The 23,275-nt window shown below is 46.7% G+C and overlaps 1 protein-coding gene across 2 annotated transcripts in view; it reads left to right on the top strand.

The window, feature by feature from the left end:
* Positions 1-5,920: 5,920 nt before the first annotated feature.
* The window catches only part of CLASP2 (cytoplasmic linker associated protein 2), a 164,541-nt gene continuing 147,186 nt past the window's right edge, over positions 5,921-23,275 (top strand). For both annotated transcript variants that reach the window (XM_058657143.1, XM_036497694.2), the window contains exon 1: positions 5,921-6,376. In XM_058657143.1, the coding sequence (XP_058513126.1) occupies positions 6,182-6,376 (195 nt within the window). In that variant the 5' untranslated portion in view covers positions 5,921-6,181. The remainder of the gene's footprint in view (positions 6,377-23,275) is intronic.

Genomic DNA, 23,275 nt, shown 5'->3' with positions numbered 1-23,275 from the left:
TGTTTCCATTGGATCTCCATATAATAAAATCATCATTTTTTTTATCATTTTCCCTTTTAATCCCTTGTTCTTGACCTTGTATTAGGTACAACAGACGTATAGTAAATGCAGCTTGCAGGTAAGCACAAACTTACTGCATTTTTAGCAATGTGTTTACTCCTATGAACACCATCCACATCAAGACATACATCACTCCCATGGCTGCAAAAAATGTTTTTCCCATTCCTTCTTCATTTAATATGCATTGAATTATTCTCTCTGTGATAGTCTGTAGTCTAACCTTCATCACCAATATGTTTTCCTATATTAAAACTGTATGTGAATGAAAGCATACAGTTGACATTTCTTGTGTTAGCTTCTCATACTCAACGTATTTTTTTGAGATTTTTTTCCTCATTGTGGAATGTATTTTTATTATTACTGTTATTATTATTATTATTGTTTTGTAGAATTCCATTGTATGGTTATACCACATGTATCTATTCTTTTTTCCAGTTGATGATCACTTGGATTGTTTCCAATTTGGCCAGTTATCAGGGAAGTTGCTATCAACATTGATGTTCACATCCCTCTTAACTTTTGTGAAAGATCTTTGGTCAAATCCTCCCACTCACCCCCAACCCCCAGTACCTAAAACAATGGCTTTCTTAGTAAATGTGGGAGTATGGTTCAGATCAGCAGTGAGCTAATCCATCTGCTTGCCTTTATTTGGAAAATCAAGTCCTGGGTCGGAACAACGTCTACTCAAAGTTTCCACTATTATCACAAATAATGAACAAATAGGTCAGGAAGTCAGACTCCTGTATTCAAGTGATCTATTTCAGTCTTGTTGCCAGTTAAAAATAGACCAGCATTGCCAGATACATTTTAGTGACTGACTGTGAAAGAATGTTGATATTTTCTACACCGTGTTCTTTCCTAAAGTTGTTACTTGTTTGCTTTATCCCATTGCCCTTTTCTAGACCAATCCTAACTGGATAAAGAACACACATATGAAAACAAATTCAGTGTGCTTGCCATAGAGTGTTATGGTAATAGTTGATGCAGAGATCTCTCTCTCCAAAATTGCTTGGAAGACCACCCAAGACATCCTGGGTTTGAATCAAACATTTGAAATTACAAACAAGGAGCACTTGTATCCCAGCTTTCTCACTTCTACACTGTGGTTGTAATTTCCCAAACAAGATTGCTGGGAGAACTGAAGGACTGGACCCATGGTAGGTATAAGTTCTCAACAGTGCCAAGCCATCTACCCACCTAAGTTAGTTGTGCTTCCGGTGTCCTGTGTCTTTGTGATAAATTGGGCAAGCTCAAGCCATCGAGCTGCCCAAATTATCAAACTGCAGAGCACGGCAGCAGATGCACTAAGGACCCTTGAGGATATTTTAAAATGTAAAGGAGAACATGACAGACCTTGAAGTCCCAGGAGTACACAGCATCAGCACTGGATCGTGCTACGTTGCTGTTATAGGCTTGCAAACCTGTTTTCTGTGGTTGGAGATCAAAAACAAGCACCATCTGAAACTCAGCAGGCAACAAAATGAAAGTGGTGGTATTCATCACTCAAGCTTTGTGGAATTGGGCAGCAACCAACCCATGCAGACAACCCATTCATAAGTGTGGTTGTTGGACAATGAAACAAAAAAATTTTATTTTTAAGTTAATGTCTGCTATTTTTCTCTTACAGCGACTTGATTTTAGGACACAGATACTCATTTAGTTGCTTGAAAATTATTGAGGTATTTCTTCCAGGGCAGGTGTCAGCAGACACAGGGGAGAGTTTATTTGAGTTGTCAACACCCTAAAGCAGCAATTGCTACTTCTGGGAAGGTAAAGATTCCGAAGGAAGCTGCCTCTCTGAAGAGCAGTTTGCTAGAGCTTTCCCAGCTGGGGTTAGGGAGGTGGCAAGAATACAGAAAAGGGGGGGCGCATGAGGGTCCCTCCTGCTTGCAATATTCACCTCTGTACATGGTCTTTTAGGGCTGACATTTACCTAATTTTTTTTTTAAGATTTATTATTATTGGAAAGCCGGACATATAGAGAGGAGGAGAGACAGAGAGGAAGATCTTCCACCTGATGTTTCACTCCCCAAGTGAGCCGCAACGGGCCGGTGCTGTGCCAATCCGATGTCGGGAACCAGGAACCTCCTCCGGGTCTCCCACGCGGGTGCAGGGTCCCAAAGCATTGGGCCGTCCTCAACTGCTTTCCCAGGCCACAAGCAGGGAGCTGGATGGGAAGTGGAGTTGCCGGGACCAGAACTGGCGCCCATATGGGATCCCGGGGCTTTCAAGGTGAGGACTTTAGCCGCTAGGCCACTGCACAGTGCCCTGCCTAATTCTTTAAAAGCCCAGCTCTCATATCAGAGTGCTGCAGCTCAACTTGCAGCTGCTGCCTCTGGATTTCTTGCTTGTGGGCAGAGCATGGAGGGCAGTGGGTAAAAGCTCCAGTGATCGGGTTCCTGACACCCACATGGGAGGCCTGGCTTGGGCTCCTGGTTCCCAGCTTTGGCCTGGGTGCAGCCCCAACTCTTGTGGGTACTGGGGAGTAAAACAGCAGATGGAAGCTCTGTCTTTGTCTCTCAAATTAATTGATTAATTAAAAAATTGACTCAAACTGGTCTTTTTCATTTTTATTTACTTTTATTTGAAGGTAAATTTAAAGAGAGAGAATGAATATTCTGTCTACTGGTTCATTTTCCAAATGGCTGTAATGGTAGAAACTGAGCCAATCTGAAGCCAGGAGCTTCCTCCATTTCTCCCACTTGGATGTAGAGGCCCAAGGACTTGAGTCATCCTCTGCTTCCCCATTCCATTAGCAGAGAGCTGGATGAGAAGTGGAGCAGCTGGGACTAGATCTGGGATGCTGATGCTTGCAGGTGGAGGATTAGCGTGCTGAGTTACTGCACTGGTCTGTTAAAACTTTAACTCTGGGGAAAAAAAGTTCAAGGGAATAAACTGTTTCATAGCAGCTGCCCCCAGTTCTTGTGCTCCACTTTGTCCTAAATGTTACACTCTTGATCACATCACGGTGCTGTGAAAAAAACAAATGGCTAAGACACTAACAGCACCATGAACCAGAAAGTTGTTAACTTTCTGCTGTAACAACTTTTACTCTAAGACGGCAGTGATAAGAGTATGAAGATTTTGTAGTAGGTGTGTAATGACCATAGAAAATGCTGAATCAAATAATCAGGTCTACATCTTGTAGCTAAACCTGCTAGACATCAGGAAACCACTTCTTTAGTTAATTCCTACTTATCTTCAAAACTCAATTTAAGTATAACTTCCTCTAGAAAGCCTGCCCTCCTTTGTAGCTCTCCTGCCTTCATACTCGATGCCCTCGAGATAAGGAACCCCTTATCTGTAATTCCAAAACCTATCTTCTTAAAACATTATAGCATCTCAGAAGTGCTGGTATTCTTAGCGCTATTTGAGCTTGTGTGGTCAAAGACCAGGTGAAATTGAGGTTTGGATCTGTGGAACTTGGTGTAATATTTAGCAATTTACAGGTGCTCAGAAGAGAGTTATTAATGATGGATTAGTGAAACACAGAGAAGTCACAAACATGATAATAACTAGTGTTTACCAACAATTTTGCAGATGCTCCTGCGTTACTTACACGCAATTGTATTATAACTTGAAGGTGATTTAGATGACTCTAACTTTAAAAAAAAAGAAAATCTCTTGCGATTCTTAGGTTTCCTAAGTTTAGAAAGGCAAATGGATGGGGCCCGTGCTGAAGTATTGCGAGTTAAGCCACAGTTGGCAGGCTGTACTGGCATCCGGTATGATTACCAGTTTGAATCCCGGCTGTTCCACTTCTAAGCCAGCTCCCTGCTAATGCACCTGGGAAAGCAGTGGAAGGTTTGGGTCCCTGCATCCATGTGGGAGATCTGATAGAAGCTCCTGGCTCAGTGTCAGTTATCGCAGCCATCTGAGGAATCCTTACCAAAGTGTATAGAAGCCGTAGGTTCTTAGTAAAACCCTAACAGAAAATAAATCCAGCCAGGTGCCATGAACAAAAGAGGCTTATGGTTCATTGCCTGACTGTAACTGTCATAAAAGCTTGCTAGAACCACAAGCTTGCACAGAGGCCAGTGCAACCCTGCATCAGGACAGTCGCCCAGCCACTTTCGTTGGCTCTGTCTCAGAATGACGTCACCACGGTCGTCAATCACTGTGCTAGAGATGACTCTTTCAAAACCTGTGATGACTTCAAGCATTTCCCCTTGCCTCTACCTCTTTGGCTTTTGCCTATAGTTTACTCTGACGCGGGTCTTCTCAACACTGTATAATTTTCAAATTAGCGTCATCATTCTTTGGGGAATCTCTGAATTTTTTGTTGTCTTGTAGGTTAACAGCAGAAGTCAGAGATTGGTGAGCGGATTTGCTCACACATCCACAGAGGCGAAGAGGGCCTCACACACAGGCTGGGGAAGTGAGAAAGCGTTAGCCTGGGTGGGGAAAACAGGTCTGCCCAAGCAAGGCGATCCAAGTCCTCTTCCTTCATACGGGCCCTTGGTAGGAAGACCATGGGGACTGTGCGCTGTACTGCCCCATCCATTCAAATGCTAATCTCCAGAAATGATGTGTTTTGTCATCTCGGAATCCCCTTGGCCCAGCAGGACATGTGAATCCTAAAGCACTCTGGTGTGCTTGATTGAGGAATGGGCTCAGGAAAAGTAGAATTGATCAAAAAGGGAAGAAACTTGACAGCACACCGTGAAACTCAGAGACAGTGAAAAACCTCAGAACACAGAGAGCTGCCAAGTGGGTGAATGAGGGGAGTCTATTGATACTATCATTATTATTATTGAATTCATTTACTCATTCAATTTAGATGGATCAAGCACACATCTTCTGCCAGGTACCACCTTAGGGAAAGCACAAATATTTCTGGAATTTTTGGGTACCAGAGGGGATGGAGGCTGTCCCAACAGGTCTACTCTTTCAATGTTGTTGGAAATAACCGGCTGGTGCTTTTAGAATGTATTACAGTACCCTCTACCCCTGCTAGCATGAGCAAAGGTACACCAAATACTGTGAAAGCCGCACAGCAACTGAACTCTTCAACCTTGGTGGCGGTAAATTTATAGGATCCAGCCAGGGGTTGGTATTTACTCAAGAGAAATCAAAATGTTCTCTCAAAGATGTGTCCACTCACTCTCAAGGCAGCTCTATTTATAATCTTCACAGATCTGCAGCCACTCCCTCCTCCCCCCCCCCCCAATCCCTAAATGTCCATCAACAGGTGAGCGAAGCCATCAGCAAGCATCAGTATCCAGCAACATCCGACTCTCTGGGGACCACAGAGGGCTCAAGGGATCGTAACACGTTACACTGAAGGACCAAGAAGCCAGACAGGGAAACTACGCTCCTGTGACAGACATCAAGGTCTCTGCCTGCGGAAGAGGTGTTGGGTGACTGGGAGGGAGGCTATCTTTCCTCAGGGTCGTGTTTACGTATTTGCCAAAACATTCGGGGAGTGCACACTGGAAACTTGTCTTTCATCCTCTCTGCAAATGAACTCTCTCAGTCTAAAGAAAGGCTACCGAGTAACTGTGGCGGGACCCGGAAGCAGGGCTCATGGTGTTTTCCGTGAGGGAGACTATTGAAAAAAAAATCTTTTTTTTAATTTTTAAAAAAGGGATTGGCTGTGGAGAAGGGTGCTTTCCAAGTCCCGGAAACTTTCCTAAGTACTCAAGCAGAAGAAAACTTGGAAGCCTTCTGTATCTGACAAGGAAAAGGCGCGGCGCGGCGACGGCGCCCGGGGTTCAAGGGCCGGCCAGCTCAAAGCCCAGCTCGCCCCGCCGTCCCGTCGCCCTCAGCGGTTCCGCCAAGTCGCCGCCGCGTTCGCCGCCAGACGCGAGCCAACACGGCCGGCCCCGGGGAGGGCGGCTCTCCGGCGTCGTGCTGACGTCACGCGCGTGCTGACGTCGCCGCGGCCGCGGCCTCTGAAGCGGGCTGGGGCTCGGGGGGCGCCGAGTTTGACTAGTTTGGGGTCCGCCGGGCAGCTTGGCGCTGCTCCCGCCGGCCGCCGAGCCTCGCGAGCCTCACCTCGTCCGGGGGTCCCCGCCGGCTTCCCCGCCCGGACGCCCGCACTGGCGGCGGCTGGGCGGCGCGCTCGGTGCGAGTTGGCCCCCCGGGAGACGCGGGCTGCCGGGCGGGGGTGGCCGCAGCCATGGAGCCCCGCGGCATGGAGTACTTCAGCGCTCAGGTATTGCAGAAGGACGTCGGCGGCCGGCTGCAGGTCGGCCAGGAGCTGCTGCTCTACCTCGGCGTCCCGGGAGCCATCCCGGACCTGGAAGAGGACCAGAACCGCCTGGCCAAGACTCTGGACGCGCTCACGGGCTGGGTGGGCTCGAGCAACTACCAGGTGAGAAGAGGCGATCCGGGCCGGAGGGCTCGGGCTGGGGTGGAGTGGGATACACGAGGGTCCCTCCCGGAGCGCCCCCCGAGGACCGACCTCCACCCCACCCCATCCCCGGGCTGGAGGCACATCCCGCGATCGGGCGACACATTGCGGTGTTGCTTGGCGCGCCGGGAACGCAGCGTTGTTGGTGGCTCCTTGATAACTCGAGGCGAGGACAGAGTGGAACGTTTGTCCGCACCTGTGTAAACACTCCAGGAGGAGGAGGAGGATTTCAAGTTGGAGAGATGTCCAATTCACTTCTTCATTTTTTGCTTTTTAATCCTGCTTGAGCTCTAGCTCCTATGTTTTGCTTGTTCCCTCCCACTTTTTTTTTTCCTCTTGATTGTTGTATCTGGAAAGTTGCAGTCCCAAGCATCGGTGGTGGGGCTCAATGCGTCCATCATTGGAGCAGAGGAGAAGATGCCGCGGCCCCCATGGCCTGTCTCCTTTGGCTTTTTGTTTCTTGACGCCGGAAAGCGGCTCAGACTTGCGTGTCCTTTCATTTTGTCGCCGATGAGGACTTGACTTGGATTTAAAACCTTGTACTTAGCACGCTTCGCTCATGTCGAATCGAAACCGAAAAAAAAAAAAGGATGAAGCGTCAGGAGGGAGGGGTGTTTGTGAAAAGTTAGCAGTAGGCAGGTTGTAGGAATAGCCAGCCGACTGTTCTGTAATTAGCATGTCGGCCAGTCGCACTTAGTTTTCCTTCTAGACTTCTGGGGGCAGTGTTGCTTTAAAATACTAGCCACAACCTCCAAGGGGGGGATGAAATAATTTTTCTTACTAGTATCTCTTTAGAACTCAGGCTGTGCTTTGAAAACCTTTTTTCCCCCTCCATCTGTGTAAGGGAGAAAAAGCAAACTGCATAATTTTGTGTATGTAATGGTGAAATGAGTTTTGACAAGGTTAGGACTTTTAGAAGGATAGTGAACAGTTTGAGAATCAGCCACCTCCCTCATGTGCTGTCTTTATTATTATTTTTCAACGTTTGGGGAGTTTATATTTAAAATATTACATTTGGGGGAATTTTTCTTATATTGGGAGAAATAGGCTACAGGGGCTGATTTTGTAAGGTGGGTGTGGATCTGATGGAAGTGGATTGTGTGTGGTGGGAGAGGGCGTTGCTGCAGGTCAGCTCTGGGCCGTGTTACTCTCCTTCCAAGGGCAGGCTGATGTACCACCAAGTTCCACACTGACCACAGGGCTGTTTGACACCCAAAGGTGCTCCCAGTGACGTGCGAAGGAGCAGCGTGCTGATGAAGCATGCTGGGCCTGTGTGAGTCCACAGGGTTCCGTTCCACTCAGTGCTGGGTGTGTTTTTAACTGGTAGCGCGGCCCCGTTACTGCTCTGCACCCATCATCTTCTCTGCACGCTTCCTGTACATTTTCCCAGTGTCTAAAGACGCACTTTTGGGTGTCATATTAATGCTCAAAAGGTTTCTGGTTCTGGATCTGTGTATTATATACCCACAGCCTGCAGTAAGTTAGATGGTTGAGAGAAAAAAGCTGAAAACGGTGAAGGGGCTCTCCAGAGTGTTGGGCAAAGATATGTAGGTTAGAGTTGTAAATAGTTGGTCATTGAACTCCTTAGTGGAGTTCACAGAGTGAGATCCTTGCTGTTGTGTTAGAAATTAGTCTACTGACATGGATGGCTTAGCCAAGTGGACAGCTCTTCCTGGCCCAGCTTTGCCAGCGAGTGTCTGGGTGAGTGGAGACTTTAGGGTGGACTATGTCAGCCAGTGGACCTTGCAAGGATTCCCCATCGTTGGAGCAGTGAAATGAGCAGCATCTTAGAACTGTCAAAACTACTTGAACAGAAGCCTCAGAGCATGCTCTGCATCGGGGGCCCTGGGATGACTCGGGTGGCTGCCCCTCAAGACCAGGTACTGATGTGGTTAGGATGCTGGGAGAAGTCCTCTCCCCTCTCCTCCTCTACCCCCAGACACAGGAAGAAAAAATAACGATCTCATCTACTTTCCTCCATCCTTTGACTCTCCCCATCCTAATCAGTGGTTCATACCCCTGTCATGTAAACAACAGAAACACTCTGAAAAGTAGTTACAGAGAGACGTAGAATTAGAACGTCTCAAGGAGATTACGCTAACATGTGATATGAAAGAATGAGGTGACACCTGAGTGCAGACACTGAAGAAATAGAAGAGTGAAGAATGAAGGATGTAGCGAATCTGGGACCCCGGTTCTGCTGAGGGGTGTCAAGAAGGCCAGCACAGCTAGAGGTGAAATGACTCAGGTGTTAGGGCATTTGGGGAGTGAACCAGCAAATGGGAGATTCTCTCTCTCTCTCGTTCAGTCTTGCAAATAAGTTAAATAAAACTTTGAGAAAAATGAAGTTGGGTGGCAGGTGGAAACAACCTTCTTAGATTTTATTGTGAATGCCATGAACTTTAGGAGGAGTGGTTGCTGCCTGGCATGCAGGACCTGAAGGAGCAGGGTGACGCTGCTGGCGAGGCTGAGAAGTAGACAGTCTGGGAGATGAGCTGGTGGTTGGTCCCCTAGGAGTCACCTGTTGGTTTGGGCTGAGGGTTAAGAGAGCACTTAGGGACCACTTGTCCTGGCTGAGCAATAGATGAGCGCTAGTTACTGAAATGGAGAAGACTAGGAGGAAAACAAGTGAAGGAAGATCAAAGTTTGGTTTTGACTGTGTTAAGGAGGTTGACGTCTAAACTGAAATGTTCGGAAATGTCCTGGGCTCAGTGGAGAAATCGGAATTTGAGATAAAAATTATGGTTCTAGGAACAGCCATTGAACCTTGCAGTTCAAGGGAGCTCTAGTATACATGCATTTCATGCTGGCTGGATTCAGTGCCTGGCTGACTAGCTTCCTGGTGGTGCAGAGCTTGCAAGGTGCCAGCTGTGCTTTCAAGAATTGAATACGTGCCCCCCAGGTGGAAGACCTAGATGGGTTTCTAGCTCCTTTGGTTGGCACGTTTGGGGAGTAGAATCAGGAAAAGGCAGCAGCTCTGTTTCTCTCTCTCTTGCTCCTCTTCTCAAATAAATACATTTTTAAAAATTCAAGAATATATATATATATATATATATATGAATAGGCATGTAATATTTGTCTCCTGTTAATTTGATTTTTGCTAAGGACAGCAGTGCCGTTTTAGCGGTCCTCTAATTCTTATTTTATTTAGAGGCGTGACAAGACTATTTCCCGTATATAATGCTGTTACGTGTGATCCCCCTTGAAGAGGCCTTAGTGAGTGTCATCCAGCGGTGTCTCAAGTGTAGGCATTTGCATCGTCTCAGGTGATCTTTAAGGCATCTTAGGACGTTGGTACTTTCACTTTTCTCTTGTAGAAAAGGAGCCATGAGCCAGTATGTTGCTTTCCAGCCCGACTCGGCAGTTAGTTGTAACTTGAGCCGCTGGAGATGAGTGTTTTCAGACTGCTCTCATCCACTTTTATGAGCTTCCTCAGTACGCTGTTGTTTGTCAGCTCTGCTTGTACTTCAGTATATTTTGAAGATTACTAATGTTTAAGTTTCATCTACAAGCATGAGAGTGAAGTTGACTCTAAAACCATTAGTATTTACCACTGTGTGGTACTGGACTAAGTCAAGTGCTAGGATTTCAAGTCTTGAGTTCCAGTATCACATTTCCTTAGATGCCCTAATAATGATGTTACTTCAGTTAGATTTTTCTCTACGCTATCAGTTTCTTAAAATACAGCACGTTTTAGTTTGCCAAAAATTAATTTGGATGCTGAAGTAATAGTTACAGAACAATAGTGTGTAAATAATGCGTGAATGCGTTTATGGGTAGGTCTTACCTGTTCCTTTCCCTGAACGTGTGGGCTGAATTGCCAGGGTGTTTTGAGCTGTCTGCCTTTGACTTTGCCGTTGCCAGTGTCGTCTGTGTGTATGTGTGAGAATTTGTCCAGGTCGCCTGAATCTCCTTTCAAATTCAGTGGCCTCGCCACAATCCTGAAGTAAAATGTATGGATAATGCCCAATATGCATCATTTAAACAAAATCTCCATAATGTCCCAATTATACCATAGAGGAAAATTACGCATAATTTACATGAAAGAAGATATGTTTCCACTTACAAATGTGTCAGCCTGACTACCCTCTCTCCCCACCCCCCCAAAATGTAAGGAAAGTCCCATTCCTGTTCCAGCACATTCTGCTGTGAATGCTGCCATGCCTTGTCTCTTTGATGCACAGACGTAATGAAGAGCTTGACTACCCCATATGACATCCATTTCATCAAGCTTTTGAAACCCCAGTCCCTCTTGGCTGAGCAGTTATCATTAATCACCCCTTGTATTCATTCTTTTCAGAGTTTTTTTTTTTTTAAGTTATTTAAAAGGCACAGTGACAGGGAGAGCAAGAGATGTTCTGCCTGCTGATGGACTCCCCAGAGGCCTGTAGCAGCTGGAGTTAGGCCAGGCTGAAGCCAGGAGCCTGAGCTTCTTGTGGGCCTCCCACTTCAGCGGCAGGGGGCACGTAAGCTGCCACCTCGCAGAGTGCATGTTAGCAGGAAGCTGGGTGTGAAGCGGAGCGGGAACTCTCACCCAGGCACTCTGATACGGGATGCAGGCATTCTAGGAGGCATCCACTTGTGTATAAATTCTAGGCTCATTCACCTTCAGATCGGATTAAGTGTTTCAGGGTCTGGCAGTGGGTGTGGCCATGTATTTTGGGGGCTGTACCTCTCCAGATAGTAACACTGTGTGTCTCTTTCCCACCCCTCTTGAGAAGCCAGAAAGCTACTGGAAAATGTAGTTAAAGTAAATCTGAGGTTAGTGTTTGGCACAGCAGCTTAAGTCTCTGCCTGGGGACACCTGTAACCATCGCAGAGTGCCTGGTTCGAGTTGTGGGTACTTAGCTTCCAGTCAAGCTTCTTGCTGATGTCTGTCCTGCTGATATCTGTCCTGGGCGACAGCAAGTGAGGGCTCAGGTACTAAAATCCCTGACATTGACTTGAAAGGTGTTAGTGGGGTGCTGGGCATCTGGCTTTGCTCCTAGACATTTGTGGAATGAACCGACAGATGGAAGACCTCTCTTTCTCTACCTTTGAAGAAAATATAAATAGATAAATAAATAAAGTTTATTTTGGACCAAAAGCTTTTTTGAAATCCATGCATATGTTTTTATAATGCACATTTGAATACGTTTTTGAGATGCCTTTGTGTATCTAGAAGTCAAGGTGTTGAGTTACGCTTCCATTTACATGCCTCCCTTGTTCTTGGTGGAGCTGACACTGTGTAGGCTTCAGTAGCTTGTATCCGTTTAGAAAATGATGTTGAGGGACAAGCACAGATACAAGGGAGACCTCCCTTGCACTAGTTTATTCCCCACTTGCCCACTATAGCTAGGGGAAGGGCAGGCTGAAGCCAGGAGCCAGGAACCCAGTCCTGAGCTCCACTGGGGAGTGGGTCGGAACTCAGTGACATGAGCCATTCCTCCCCCGAGGTCTGCGTTAGCAGGAAGCTGGAGTTGGGACACAGAGCCGGGATCTGGCTCAGGTGGATGGCAGGGGTGTCTTAACCACCTGCCCATCTTTTGTTTTTTGGACAAAATTATTTTTATTATTTATGTATTTATATAAAAATAACCTTCAGGTTTTCCAAATTTGTAAGATTTTACTCATTTAATCTGTGTGTGTATATGCCCACTTACTTTACCAATTATATTTTTATATTCTTTTGCCAGTTTTCTTGGATGTTTTAATCATGTGGAAAAAATGTCCCAAAAACTTACATTATTTTCTAGTGATGGAAGGAGCATTATAGGAACACGATTGTTATGTATAAAACATTCCTTTTTTCTGTCTCCTTGTGGCAGAAAAATATTTCATGATCTCATGATTATGAATTAAGTTTATATTCTTCCCAGAGGCAAAAAAAAAAAAAATTCATTGTCTGGCTTTTTGACTTTGTAAGGGAAGTTCTTTCTTTTTGCTTTTAAACATTTATTTTGTGTATTTGAAAGGCAGAGGTATAGTGAGGGAAGGAGAGACAGATCTTCCATCCCCTGGTTCACTTCTCCGGTGGCTTCAGTGTCTGGGGCTGGGTAAGGCTGAAGCTGCAAGTCACAGGCGCTTCTCCTGTGGGTGACAGGGACCCAAGTAATTGAGCCACCTTCCGCTGCCTTAGCAGGGAGTGAGATAGGAAGGGGTTCAAACTGTGGCTCTTACGGGGTGCTGGTACTGCTGGCAAGGGGCTTTACCGGCTGCACCACAAAGCTGGCCCCATCAAAGAAAGTTCTTGATTGTTGTTCTCAAGCTGAGCTTACTCATTGCTATGGCACGCAGTTACTTGCTTATTGTCTGCGGACAAGGTTTCTGTTAACAACATTTCTGATCTAAGCTGTCCAGAAAAATCATACATTCTGTTGAATCCAAACTCTGTAACCAAGGTGACAACTTGCATGTGTGTTTATTGAAATCAGATTACTCAAATATGTTCAACTACTTGGGATTCAGCAGTGAAGAGGGAGAAAAATGGATGGAGGAATGACCCTTCAGTTTCAGGACTTCTTAGGGCTAGTAAGATTTCATTAAATTCCTCAACATTTCGGTTTTGTGGTTTAAAAACACCCTAAAATTTAGGTCTAAGCTCCGATTTTACTTATTTAAGAGTTGTTCTACTCATTAGAAGCTATATTAGGTTTTCTTTCAGAGGAAAATGCTGTACCTTTTATATTATAAAGGATTATTATTATATTATAAAGGATCTGAGCCAAAGCATTGTGATTTCTAAGAAGTGGTGAAGAGCGAAGTAAAACAAGATTTTTTACTACTGAGAGAACCTTTAGCTTGATGGAAAAGTGTCCAAATGGGAATTACGCAGTTATTTGTAATTCCACATATAACTTGTTTTTAAAGATTTATTGAATTGAAAAGCAAAATGACAAAAACAGGAAAATTGAGCTTCCGTCCATTGGTTCACATGCCAAATAGCCAGGACTACCAGGCCCCCGTCTTAGCTATTGTGGCAGGTGTTGCAACCTAGCCCCTTCTGGTGTGGCCCACACACTGTCCTATGCCAGCAGGTGCTAAGGCCTGGCCTGGCCCACCCCCAGGCTGAGCTCTGCTTGGTGTGGTCTACCCTCAGTCCTGGCCTTTGCATGTGCTGGCAGGTGCTACAGTCCGGCCTGGCCTGGCCTGGCCTTCTCCCAGCCGCAGCAAGTGTCAGTGAGCTCTGTGGTTTAGCCTGGAGTGGCCCGTCACCACCCCAGGCTCTTGTGCAAACTACTATGTGCTGCAGTCCCACAGAGGTGAGCCTACCTATCTACAGAATTTGCCCCAGATCTGGTTTCTTGTGTTTAGGTGGCTGCTGCAGCCCAGCCTAACATTGCCTGTCCCCTTCTCCTCCACTCGTGGCTGACCTAGCCCAACCCCAACTTTGCATGCACCAGCAGGCAGCAGGTACTGCTACTCACCCCAGCCGAGGTCTCTCACGTGGGCGGGTGCCTTGGCCTGACCCGGATAGGCCCTCAGGTTTCCCCCCATCTAAAGCACCCCACCCCAGTTCCCTCACCTAGCTGAGAGAGCAGTGACCCGGTCTGTGGAAAGCCCCAGAGGTCACTAACTCTCAGACAAGCCCTTGGTGGTCTTCTCCCCAGCACTTCCACAGATTCCCTTCTCTGGACAATCCACAGCTGCCTCAGAACCTCACTGCACAGTGGCGTGTGTGCTGGGATCTGCGGTAGAGGACCTGCCTTTCCCACATATCTTAACAAAAGAAAAAAAAATAGAGTAGGCAACTATGCTGACACACAGATTTAGCGTTAACCAGGCCCAGAACCGCCAGCTACTGACTGCTTTTCTCCCAGCAGTGTAACACTTGCCTAGATACAAGGCAACCTAGGCAGTTGCACACAGCTGGGGGCTGTAATTTTTCTAAAACAACTTTATTGGTGAGGATTTTGAGCACATATGAAGATAAACAGTAAAATCAGTTGTGCCTCAGTGCTCTCATAATCCCATACCCAGTCCTGCTGAGCCACAGTTACATAACAGAAGTTACTTCTTTGATACGAAATAGTAAGAATTCAAATTTCCAAAAGATTTTAATTTTTAAATCAAATTTTTAAAAAACATTATTTATCCACTTGAAAGGCAGAGTGACAGAGAGAGGCAGAGATCTTCCATCTGCTGGTTCATTTCCCAGGTGGCTGTAACAGTAGGATCTGGACGAAGCTAAAAGCAGGAGCCAAGACCTGTCAGGTGGGTGGCAGGAACCAGGTCCATTTGCAGGGAGCCAGATGAAGAGGAAAGGAGTCCCAGCTTGTGCCTTCTCCAGTGTGGATGTGAGATGCTGTCATGGCAAGCTGCAGCTTAACTGGCTATACCGCAGCACTAACTCCTGACTAGTTCTTCAAGAAAAATCAAGATCCTGTTAAGGTCAGTGCATTGGGTATCATTTCCTATTGCTGCTATAGCGGACAACTACACACTGACCAGCTTGGTCCAGCATGCATTTGCTCTGTTGTAGTTCTGGAGGTTGAAAATCCGAAATGAACTTTACCAGCGTAAAATCAGTGCGTCAGCCAGATTGCATTCCTGCTAGAGATCTCAAGGAGATTGAGATTCTTTGGCGGCTTGTGACTACTTTCTCCATGTTCAAACCTTAGCCGTGTAGCATCTTTAAAGCTCTTGGACTTCTCTTCAACATATCCCCTTTGATTATGGACTTCTCTTCAGCATATCCCCTTTGATTATGGATCCTGACCTCCACTTAAAAGGATTGTTATCTGTATAGAGGCTGCCTCTACACCACTTTTTAAAAAGATTTTATTAATTTTTATTGGCAAGTGAGATATACAGAGAGGAGGAAAGACAGAGAGGAATATCTTCCATCCAATGATTCACTCCCCACGTGACCGCAACGGCTGGAGCTGAGCCAATCCGAAACCAGGATCCCGAAGCTAGGATCCCGAAGCTTCTTACAGGTCTCCCAAGCAGATCTCAAAGCTTTGGTCCCACTTCGACTGCTTTTCCAGGCCACAGGCAGGAAGATGGATGGGAAGCAGGGCTGCCAGGATTAGAACTGGCACCCATATGGGATCCCGGCGTGTTCAAGACGAGGACTTTAACCTCTGTGCTGTCACACTGGACCCAGAGACTGCCTCTAATAATCACCCTTGGATAAGCTGGTACATGTACACATGGCCAGGTAATTTTTGACAAAGGTTCCAAGAAAACACAATGTGGGAAGGATAGTTTCTTCTGTAAATCCTGTTGAGCATACTGGTTATCCATGTACCAAGAAATGAAATGGAATGTTTATCTTACAGTGTGTACAAAAATCAACTGAAAATAGACCAAAAATTACATGTAACTAAGACTAAAATTCTTTTTTTTCCCCTAAAGATTTACTTATTTTTGTTGGAAAGGCAGATATAAGCAGAGAGAAGGAGAGACAGAGAGAAAGACCTTTCATCTGCTGGTTCACTCCCCAGGTGGCTGCAGTGGCCGGAGATGAGCTGATCTGAAGCCAGAAGCCAGGAGCTTTTTCCAGACCTCCCGTGCAGGTGTAGGGTCCCAAGGCTTTGGGCTATCCTTGATTGCTTTCCCAGGCCACAAGCAGGGAGCTTAATGGGAGGCGAGGCCACTAGGATTAGAGCTGGTGCCCACATGGGATCCCAGTGCGTGCAAGGTGAGGACTTTAGCCAGTAGACTACTGTACCAGGCCTGAGACTAAAATTCTTACAAGAAGACACAGGGGAAATATGTTTGACTTTGATCTTGCCAGCAATTTTTCAGATTTAACATCTAAAACCATAGCAACAAAAGCAAAAATATGCAAGCAGGATTACATTAAACTAAAAATTTCTGTACAGAAAAACAAAAAAATCACCTAGACGGGAAAATATTTGTAAATAATATATCTGAGAAGGTGTTAAAATTGAAAAGGTGTAAATCACTCACACAATTCAGTAGCCACCAGACAAAAAATATAAAAACCTCCCATAAGCCCCCGGGTAGAAATTGGTCAGGGATGGATATCATGGCTCATCAAGTCAAGCCATCACGTGTGATGTCCACACCCATAAGGAGTGCCTGGTTTAATTGCAGCTACTTTGTTTCTGAGCCCAATTCCTTCTAGCGCATTCTGGGAAGCAGTGCCTGATGGCCCAAGTGCTTAGGCCCCATCACCTTTGTGGGGAACCGGATGGAGTTCCAAGCTCCTGGCTTTGGACTTGTCCTGCTGTATCTGTGGTGGACATTGGGGAAGCAGATAAGCCAGAAGATGGAAGAGATCTTTCCCTGCTTCTCTGTCTCTTTTTCTTTCTCTGCCTTTCAAGTGGAAATAAAAGTTTTTTGTTTTATTGGGCATGAGACTTGCGTAGACATTTCTTAAGATGTATAAAGGACCAACAGGTATATGAAAGATACTCAACATCATTTATCATCAGAGAAGTACAGATTAAAACCACAGTGAGACATCACCTCACACCCATTGAGATATCTTTTACCAAGAAATCCAAAGATAACAAATGAGGATGAGGATGTCGAACGAAAGGCACTCTTGTACATTGTTGGAAGAACGATAAATTGTTATAGCCATTGTGGAAAACAGTGGAGCGCTTCCCCCAGATTAGAATTAGAACTATCATATGTTCCAGCAATCCTACTTCTCTGTGTGTGTATTTAAAGATTTATTTATTTTTATTGGAAAGGCAGATATGCAATGAGAGGAGAGACAGAAAAAAATCTTCCATCCACTGGTTTGCTCCCCAAGTGGCTGCAGTGACTGGATTTGAGCTGATCTGAAGCCAGGAGCCAGGAGCTCCTTCTGTGTCTCCCACATAGGTGCAGGGTCCCAAGGCTTTAGTCCATTCTCTACTGCTTTCCCAGGCCACAAGCAGGGAGCTGGCTGGGAAGTGGGGCAGCTGGGATACAAACTGGTGCCCATAGCCATATGCAAGGCGAGGACTTTAGTCATTAGACTGCTGCACCGGGCGGTTTGTATATGTTTAAAGGAAATATTATATCACTGTCTCAAGGAAATATTCCATTACAGCACTGCTCATAATAGCCAAGATATACAAACAGCCTAAATGTTGATCAGCTGATTAGTGGAGTTAAGAGAAATGGGGTATGTATGAAGGGACTTCAGAAAGCTTGTAGAAAAGTGGAATTCCATTAACTTTTTAAAACTGTTATATAGTAAAATATTATTCAAACTCAGAAAGGAACTCGTGTCATTTGCCAGGACCTTCATCAACACAGGTAACATCATACTAAGTGAAATAAACTCGACACAGGAAGACAAATGAATCTATGATCTGACTCATATTTTGAGAGCTACAGAAAAAAAAATCAAATCCAAAGTATTAGAAATAGAGTATTGGTTACTGCAGGCTAGAGAATGGAGAAAAAGGCAAGTTATAGATCACAAGCACTGGAATTCTAATGTTTTTTTTTAAAGATTTATTTATTTTTGTTACAAAGTCAGATATACAGAGAGGAGAGACAGAGAGGAAGATCTTCCGTCCCAAGTGAGCCAATCCGAAGCTGGGAACCTGGAACCTCTTCTGGGTCTCCCACGCGGGTGCAGGGTCCCAAATCTTTGAGCCGTCAACGACTGCTTTCCCAGGCCACAAGCAGGGAGCTGGATGGGAAGTGGAGCTGCCGGGATTAGAACTGGCGCCCATATGGGATCCCGGGGCTTTCAAGGTGAGGACTTTAGCCGCTAGGCCACGCCGCCGGGCCCTGGAATTCTAATGTTAAGACTTGTGAGTATAGGTTTCTTAAATTTTATTTGAACATTGTTTAAATGAGTGATAGGAATGCACACTCGTTTGGATCTCTGATGGGGTTGGGAGAGTTGAGGTACGGCAGAAGGTAGGTGGGACAGATGTTTCAGTTTTTTTCCCTGTATCTGCAGGAGGGAAAAGAGGGAAATATGTCTCACTGTCAAGCTACATCGGCACCTGGAGATGGGGCAACGGTTGTTGGATGACTCCTGAGCGACCCCAATGTGGGGAAGGATGTTCTGAGAGTATTGCACCAGAGTTCAAAAATCTTTCCAAGGTCTGCTGGCTGACCAAGTTCACCTTAGTGTATCCTCAGGGCCAGTGAACATGTTGCAAAGCTTGGCCAAGACAGTGGTCTAACCTGTTCTACTTTCCATGCTCTGACAAGGCAGTTGACATCTGCTGGCCCAGATGAGCCAGCTGTCTTGTCCCCCGTGTGCATCTGGGCATGCTGATCACTGCACAGGCATCAGCAACTGAGAAGACCCAGTTCTGACACATGCACTCCAAGGTTGGACTACATATATTGTGATTTTCCCTATTCTTGGGATTTGAGTCCAGTGATCTAATTGGGGAGTCCCCCAAGAAACCTCACATGAGGTGATTTTAGAGTTGACTCTTATGTGTGCCAGCTAGTGCAGGGCCAGGTTTAGTTCATTATCTGCCCCAGCCAACCCGCATACTGATGGATACAGCACATATTGGTGTATGCCTGGAAGTTCCACTCTCAGCCCCATCTCTCACATGAACTGAGGTGCTGCAGCCTAATCCAGCTCAGCTCACCACAGGCCTGGTCTTTATGTACCACAGCAGGTACCACAGCCTACTTAGAGTGACCCTAGTTAACCCACATCAGGCCCATTCCCAGTCCTAATTTTGGCATGTGCCAGTGTGTGCTATGCCTTAGCCTGGTCCATCTTACATCTCTTTTGGCTTTCATGCACATTCATGAGTGCTGTAGCTTAGCTTAGCTCAACCTTCCCCCCAGACTCAGCCCACACACATGCCATTGACTGCTGCCACCTTGCCCAGCCCAGTTTGCCACCAGTGGGAGCTGCAAGCTGCAGCCTAGCAGAGTAGTACCCACAATTTCCATAACAGATCCACTCCCAGCCCCGGATCTTGTGTTTGCCAGGGGGTACTGAAGTTCAGCCTGACTTGACTTGCACCCAGTCCTGGCACTTGCCAGTGAATGCTGTGGCCTAGCCTTGCCAGCCCGTACTTACTTTGGCTCTTATGCAAACTAGCGGGTACAGAAGCTTAGCCTGGCTTGCCCCCCAGACCTGTGTTCCCCTAGTCCCATCTCTTACAGGTGGAAGAAGCAGCCTAGCAAGGGAGTCCCCAAAGTTCCATACCAGGCTCACTCCCAGCCCTGTGTCTTATGTATGCCAGTAGATGCTGTAGCCCAGTCTGAGATGGTCTAACCTCAGTCTTGACATTCAGCAGCAGGTGCTGCAAACGGGTTCAGCCCAGCCCATCCCTAGTCCTAGCTCTTGCTGGCAGTACAGCAACTTAGCCCAGCCTGGCCCTCCTCTATCCCTACCCTCATGTGAACTGGCAGGTGTTGTGGTCCAACCCAGCCTTTCTGCACCCTGATTTGGCTCACACATATGCCAGCAGGTGCTGTGACCCAACCTGAATTGGCTGGCCTCCAGTCCTGGCACTCACTGGCTGTTACTGTGGCCTAACTCGATTGTCCTGCACTCATTCCAGCTCTTGCTGCTGGGTGTTACAGCCTAGCCCACCCTAGGCCATACCCTTACACACCTCTGTGTCAACCAGCATTTGTTGTGGCCTAGCCCAGCCTTTCCCATACCCATTCTGGCTCTCATAAGTGCCAGCTGGTGCTGGGGCCAAAACCCAGCTCCTACACATGCTGACAGGTGGTGCAGCCTTGCTCAGCTCTGTCCGCCCCCAGCCCTAGCTCTTGCACTGCCCCGTTGAAGCTGCAGTCTAGCAGGTGTGTCCTCAAGATTATCTTACCAGGCCCATTCCCAGCCCTGAATCTTGTGAATGCTGGTGGTTGCTTTAACCCAGCCTGATATCACCCACCCCCAGTCTTGGCTCTCGCTGGCGGGTGTTGTAACCTAGCTTAGTGGACACGGCCCACACCCTATCCTGGTTCTTGTGTGTGTTAGCTGGTTCTGTGGCCTGGTCCAGCTAGTCTGCCCTCTGATCCAGTCCATATAAATACCAGTGAGTGCTTCAGCCTTGCTTGGCCTGGCCCACCTCAGCCCCAGCTATTGTGCTCCCCAGTGGGAGCTTCAGTATAGCAGGGGAGTTTTCCCACGACTGTCAGGTAGTTCCTGTCAGATGAATTCCATGGTCTGGCCTGCCTTGGCCTGTCACCCAGTTCTCTGAACAAACTAGTGGGTGCCACAGTCCCACAGAGGTGAACCCACAATTCCCCTACAAAATCGGCATGCAGATCCGATTCTCTTCTGTTCTGGTGGGTGCTGCAGCTCAACCTGACATGACCCACACTCTACTCTAACCCTTGTGAGCAGGTTCTGTGGTGTCACTCAGCCAGCCATACCCAGCAGTTCTAGCCTTTGTGTGCAACAGTGGACAGTGGGTGATGCTATTTAGCCCAACCTGGGTGTCCCACGTGGGCAGGTGTCTTGGTCTTTTCCAGACATGTCCTGTGGTTTCCTTCTCTAAATCACTGTCTCAGCTACCTCCCTCACCTGCGAAAGTAGTGTACCAGTCCGTGGAAGACCCCAGAAGTTATTCTTCCTCTGTCAAACAAGCCCTCAGCCGCTCACACTCTAAACATGCCCCAGATCCCCTTCTCCTGTGACTACAAAACTGTATCATGGAAATAATAATAAAAATTGTGTGCAAGTTTAGGCATGGCGTGGTGACTGTGAATACTAATCTGCCCTGTGGTGCCAGCATCCCCTATGGGCATCAGTTGGTGTCTTGACTGCCCCACTTCTTTTTTTATTTTTATTTTTTTATAATTTATTTATTTTTATTGGAAAGTCAGATGTATAGAGAGGAAGATCTTTGGTCTGCTGGTTCACTCCCCAAGTGGCCGTAATGCTTGGAGCTGAGCCAGTCCGAAACCAGGAGCCAGGAGCTTCTTCCCGGTCTCCCACATGGCTGCAGGGTCCCAAGGCTTTGGATCATCCTTGACTGCTTTCCCAGGCACAAGCAGTGAGCTGGATGGGAAGCAGGGCTGCCAGGACACAAACTGGTGCCCATATGGGATCTTGGCATGAGCAAGGTGAGGACTTTAGCTACTAGGCTACCATGCCGGGCCCGGTTGCCCCGCTTCTGATCCAGCTTTCTGCTTATGGCCTGAAAAAGCAGCAGAGGGTGACCCAATTCCTTGGGACCCTGCACCCATTTGGGATACCCAGAAGAAACTGCTAGGTCCAGTCTTGTCATAGGGTCAGCTAGGACTGTTTTGGCCATTTGAAGTTGTTGTGGCTGATGGAAGTCCTCTCTGTTAAATCTGCCGTTCATATAAAAATAAATTAAGCTTTTAAAAAAATGCATCCAGCTTGAAATATGCCTTGAGATTTATGTATTTGAAAGACAGAGAGACAGATGGACAGAGAGACAGATAGAGAGCTCTAGCTAGTGGTTTGCTCTTCAGCTGGCCACCTAGAACCTGGGACTCTACTTCCAGTTGAGCTCCCTGCTTGCGGCCTGGGAAAGCAGTGGAGGAAGGCCCAAGTCCTTGGGCCCCTGCACCCTCGTGGGAGAGCCAGAAGAGGCTCTTAGCTCTTGGCTTCGGATTGAGTCTATCCTGGTTTCCCACATGACTGGCAGGGCCCCAGCACTTAGGCCGTCATCAGCTGCTTTCCCAGGTACATTGGCAGGGGCATATATTGGAAACAGCAGCCAGGACTTTTGAGTGTTAGGGACAGAGAGGGAAGAATGGAAAAAAGGCGAAGTTGGGGGTCAGGGGGAGAAGGAGCATGGGGAAGGGGAGGTAGCAAATCTTGCTGATATTTGAGGATTGCATTTACTGGACAGAACATTTTGTGGGATTTGAAATCTTAAGTCGCAGTATTTGGATCATTTTCTTGTATCCTCCCAGGAGAGTTAGCTGGAGTCTGGGTTGGAAGCACATCATTGCTGGACTTGAACTGATAACATCTGTATGTGGTGCTGGCATCACCAGTGGTGGCTCTGCCTAGTGTACCACACTGTTGGCCCTGGGTTGCACAATTTTTAGCGGAAATCTGGACAGTATTTAATTTAATTTGGATCTGGAAATACTTCTTTTTCTGCTGAGTTTGTGGTATGGAGCTGCTTACTGCAGTCAGCCTGGTCGGGTCAGAGTAGGCTTGGATGTCGCGGTTACTCGTTTGCCTTTGATTAGCCTTTGCTTTAGCTCCTCCAGTCGGTTAGTTGGTTTTCTTCTCTAATCTTCTGTGCTCTGACTTTAGGTATTCCTTAGTGTTAGTTCTTATCTTCTCTGCTTTTGGCTGTTTTTCTCCCCACAGTCTTTCCCCTTCCCTGGAGGTGACCGCTGTTTTAGAGAGCGCCGAGAGGAGGCTCTGTTTCTTTTGCTCAACAGTCGAGAATTTTACCTGTGGCATGATTAGCAAGTTTGATGTTTTTGCTGCAGTCAGCTTCAAACTTTAGTTTCTTCCAGGACAAGGGTTCTGAAAGCATTTCCTGCAAGAGCATGCTTCCTCCCCACAGACCTATACCAGCAAGATATATCTGTTTTTAAAAGCCTTATTTATTTATTTATTTGAAAGGCAGAGTGAGAGAGAGAAAAAGACAGGGAGAATGAGCTAGGGGGCGACTCCCCAAATGGCCAAGGGTGGGCAGGCCCAAGGCAGGAGCCTAGAGCTTCATTTAAGTCTCCCATATCGATATTGAGGGCCCGAGCATTTGGGCCATCTGCTGCTGCTCTTCCAGGCATGTTAACAGAGAGCTGGATCTGAAGTGGAACAGCCAGGACTCAAACCTATGCTCATATGGGATGCTTGTATCACAGGCGGTAGCTCATTGTGCTGTGCTACACACTGGCTCCAAATGATCTCCTTTCTTCTTGCTGGAGTGGAAGTGGCGTTTTTACCCTTGTAGTTGCTATATTTGGGATAAAACCTGAAATTCCTTCCTAATTGAAAGCACTTTTCAAAAATTGTTAATGTTTCATTTAGAA

This window comes from Ochotona princeps, chromosome 30, assembly GCF_030435755.1.
Source record: "Ochotona princeps isolate mOchPri1 chromosome 30, mOchPri1.hap1, whole genome shotgun sequence".
Lineage (NCBI taxonomy): Eukaryota > Metazoa > Chordata > Mammalia > Lagomorpha > Ochotonidae > Ochotona > Ochotona princeps.
This window is presented reverse-complemented; position numbering and strand designations above follow the sequence as displayed.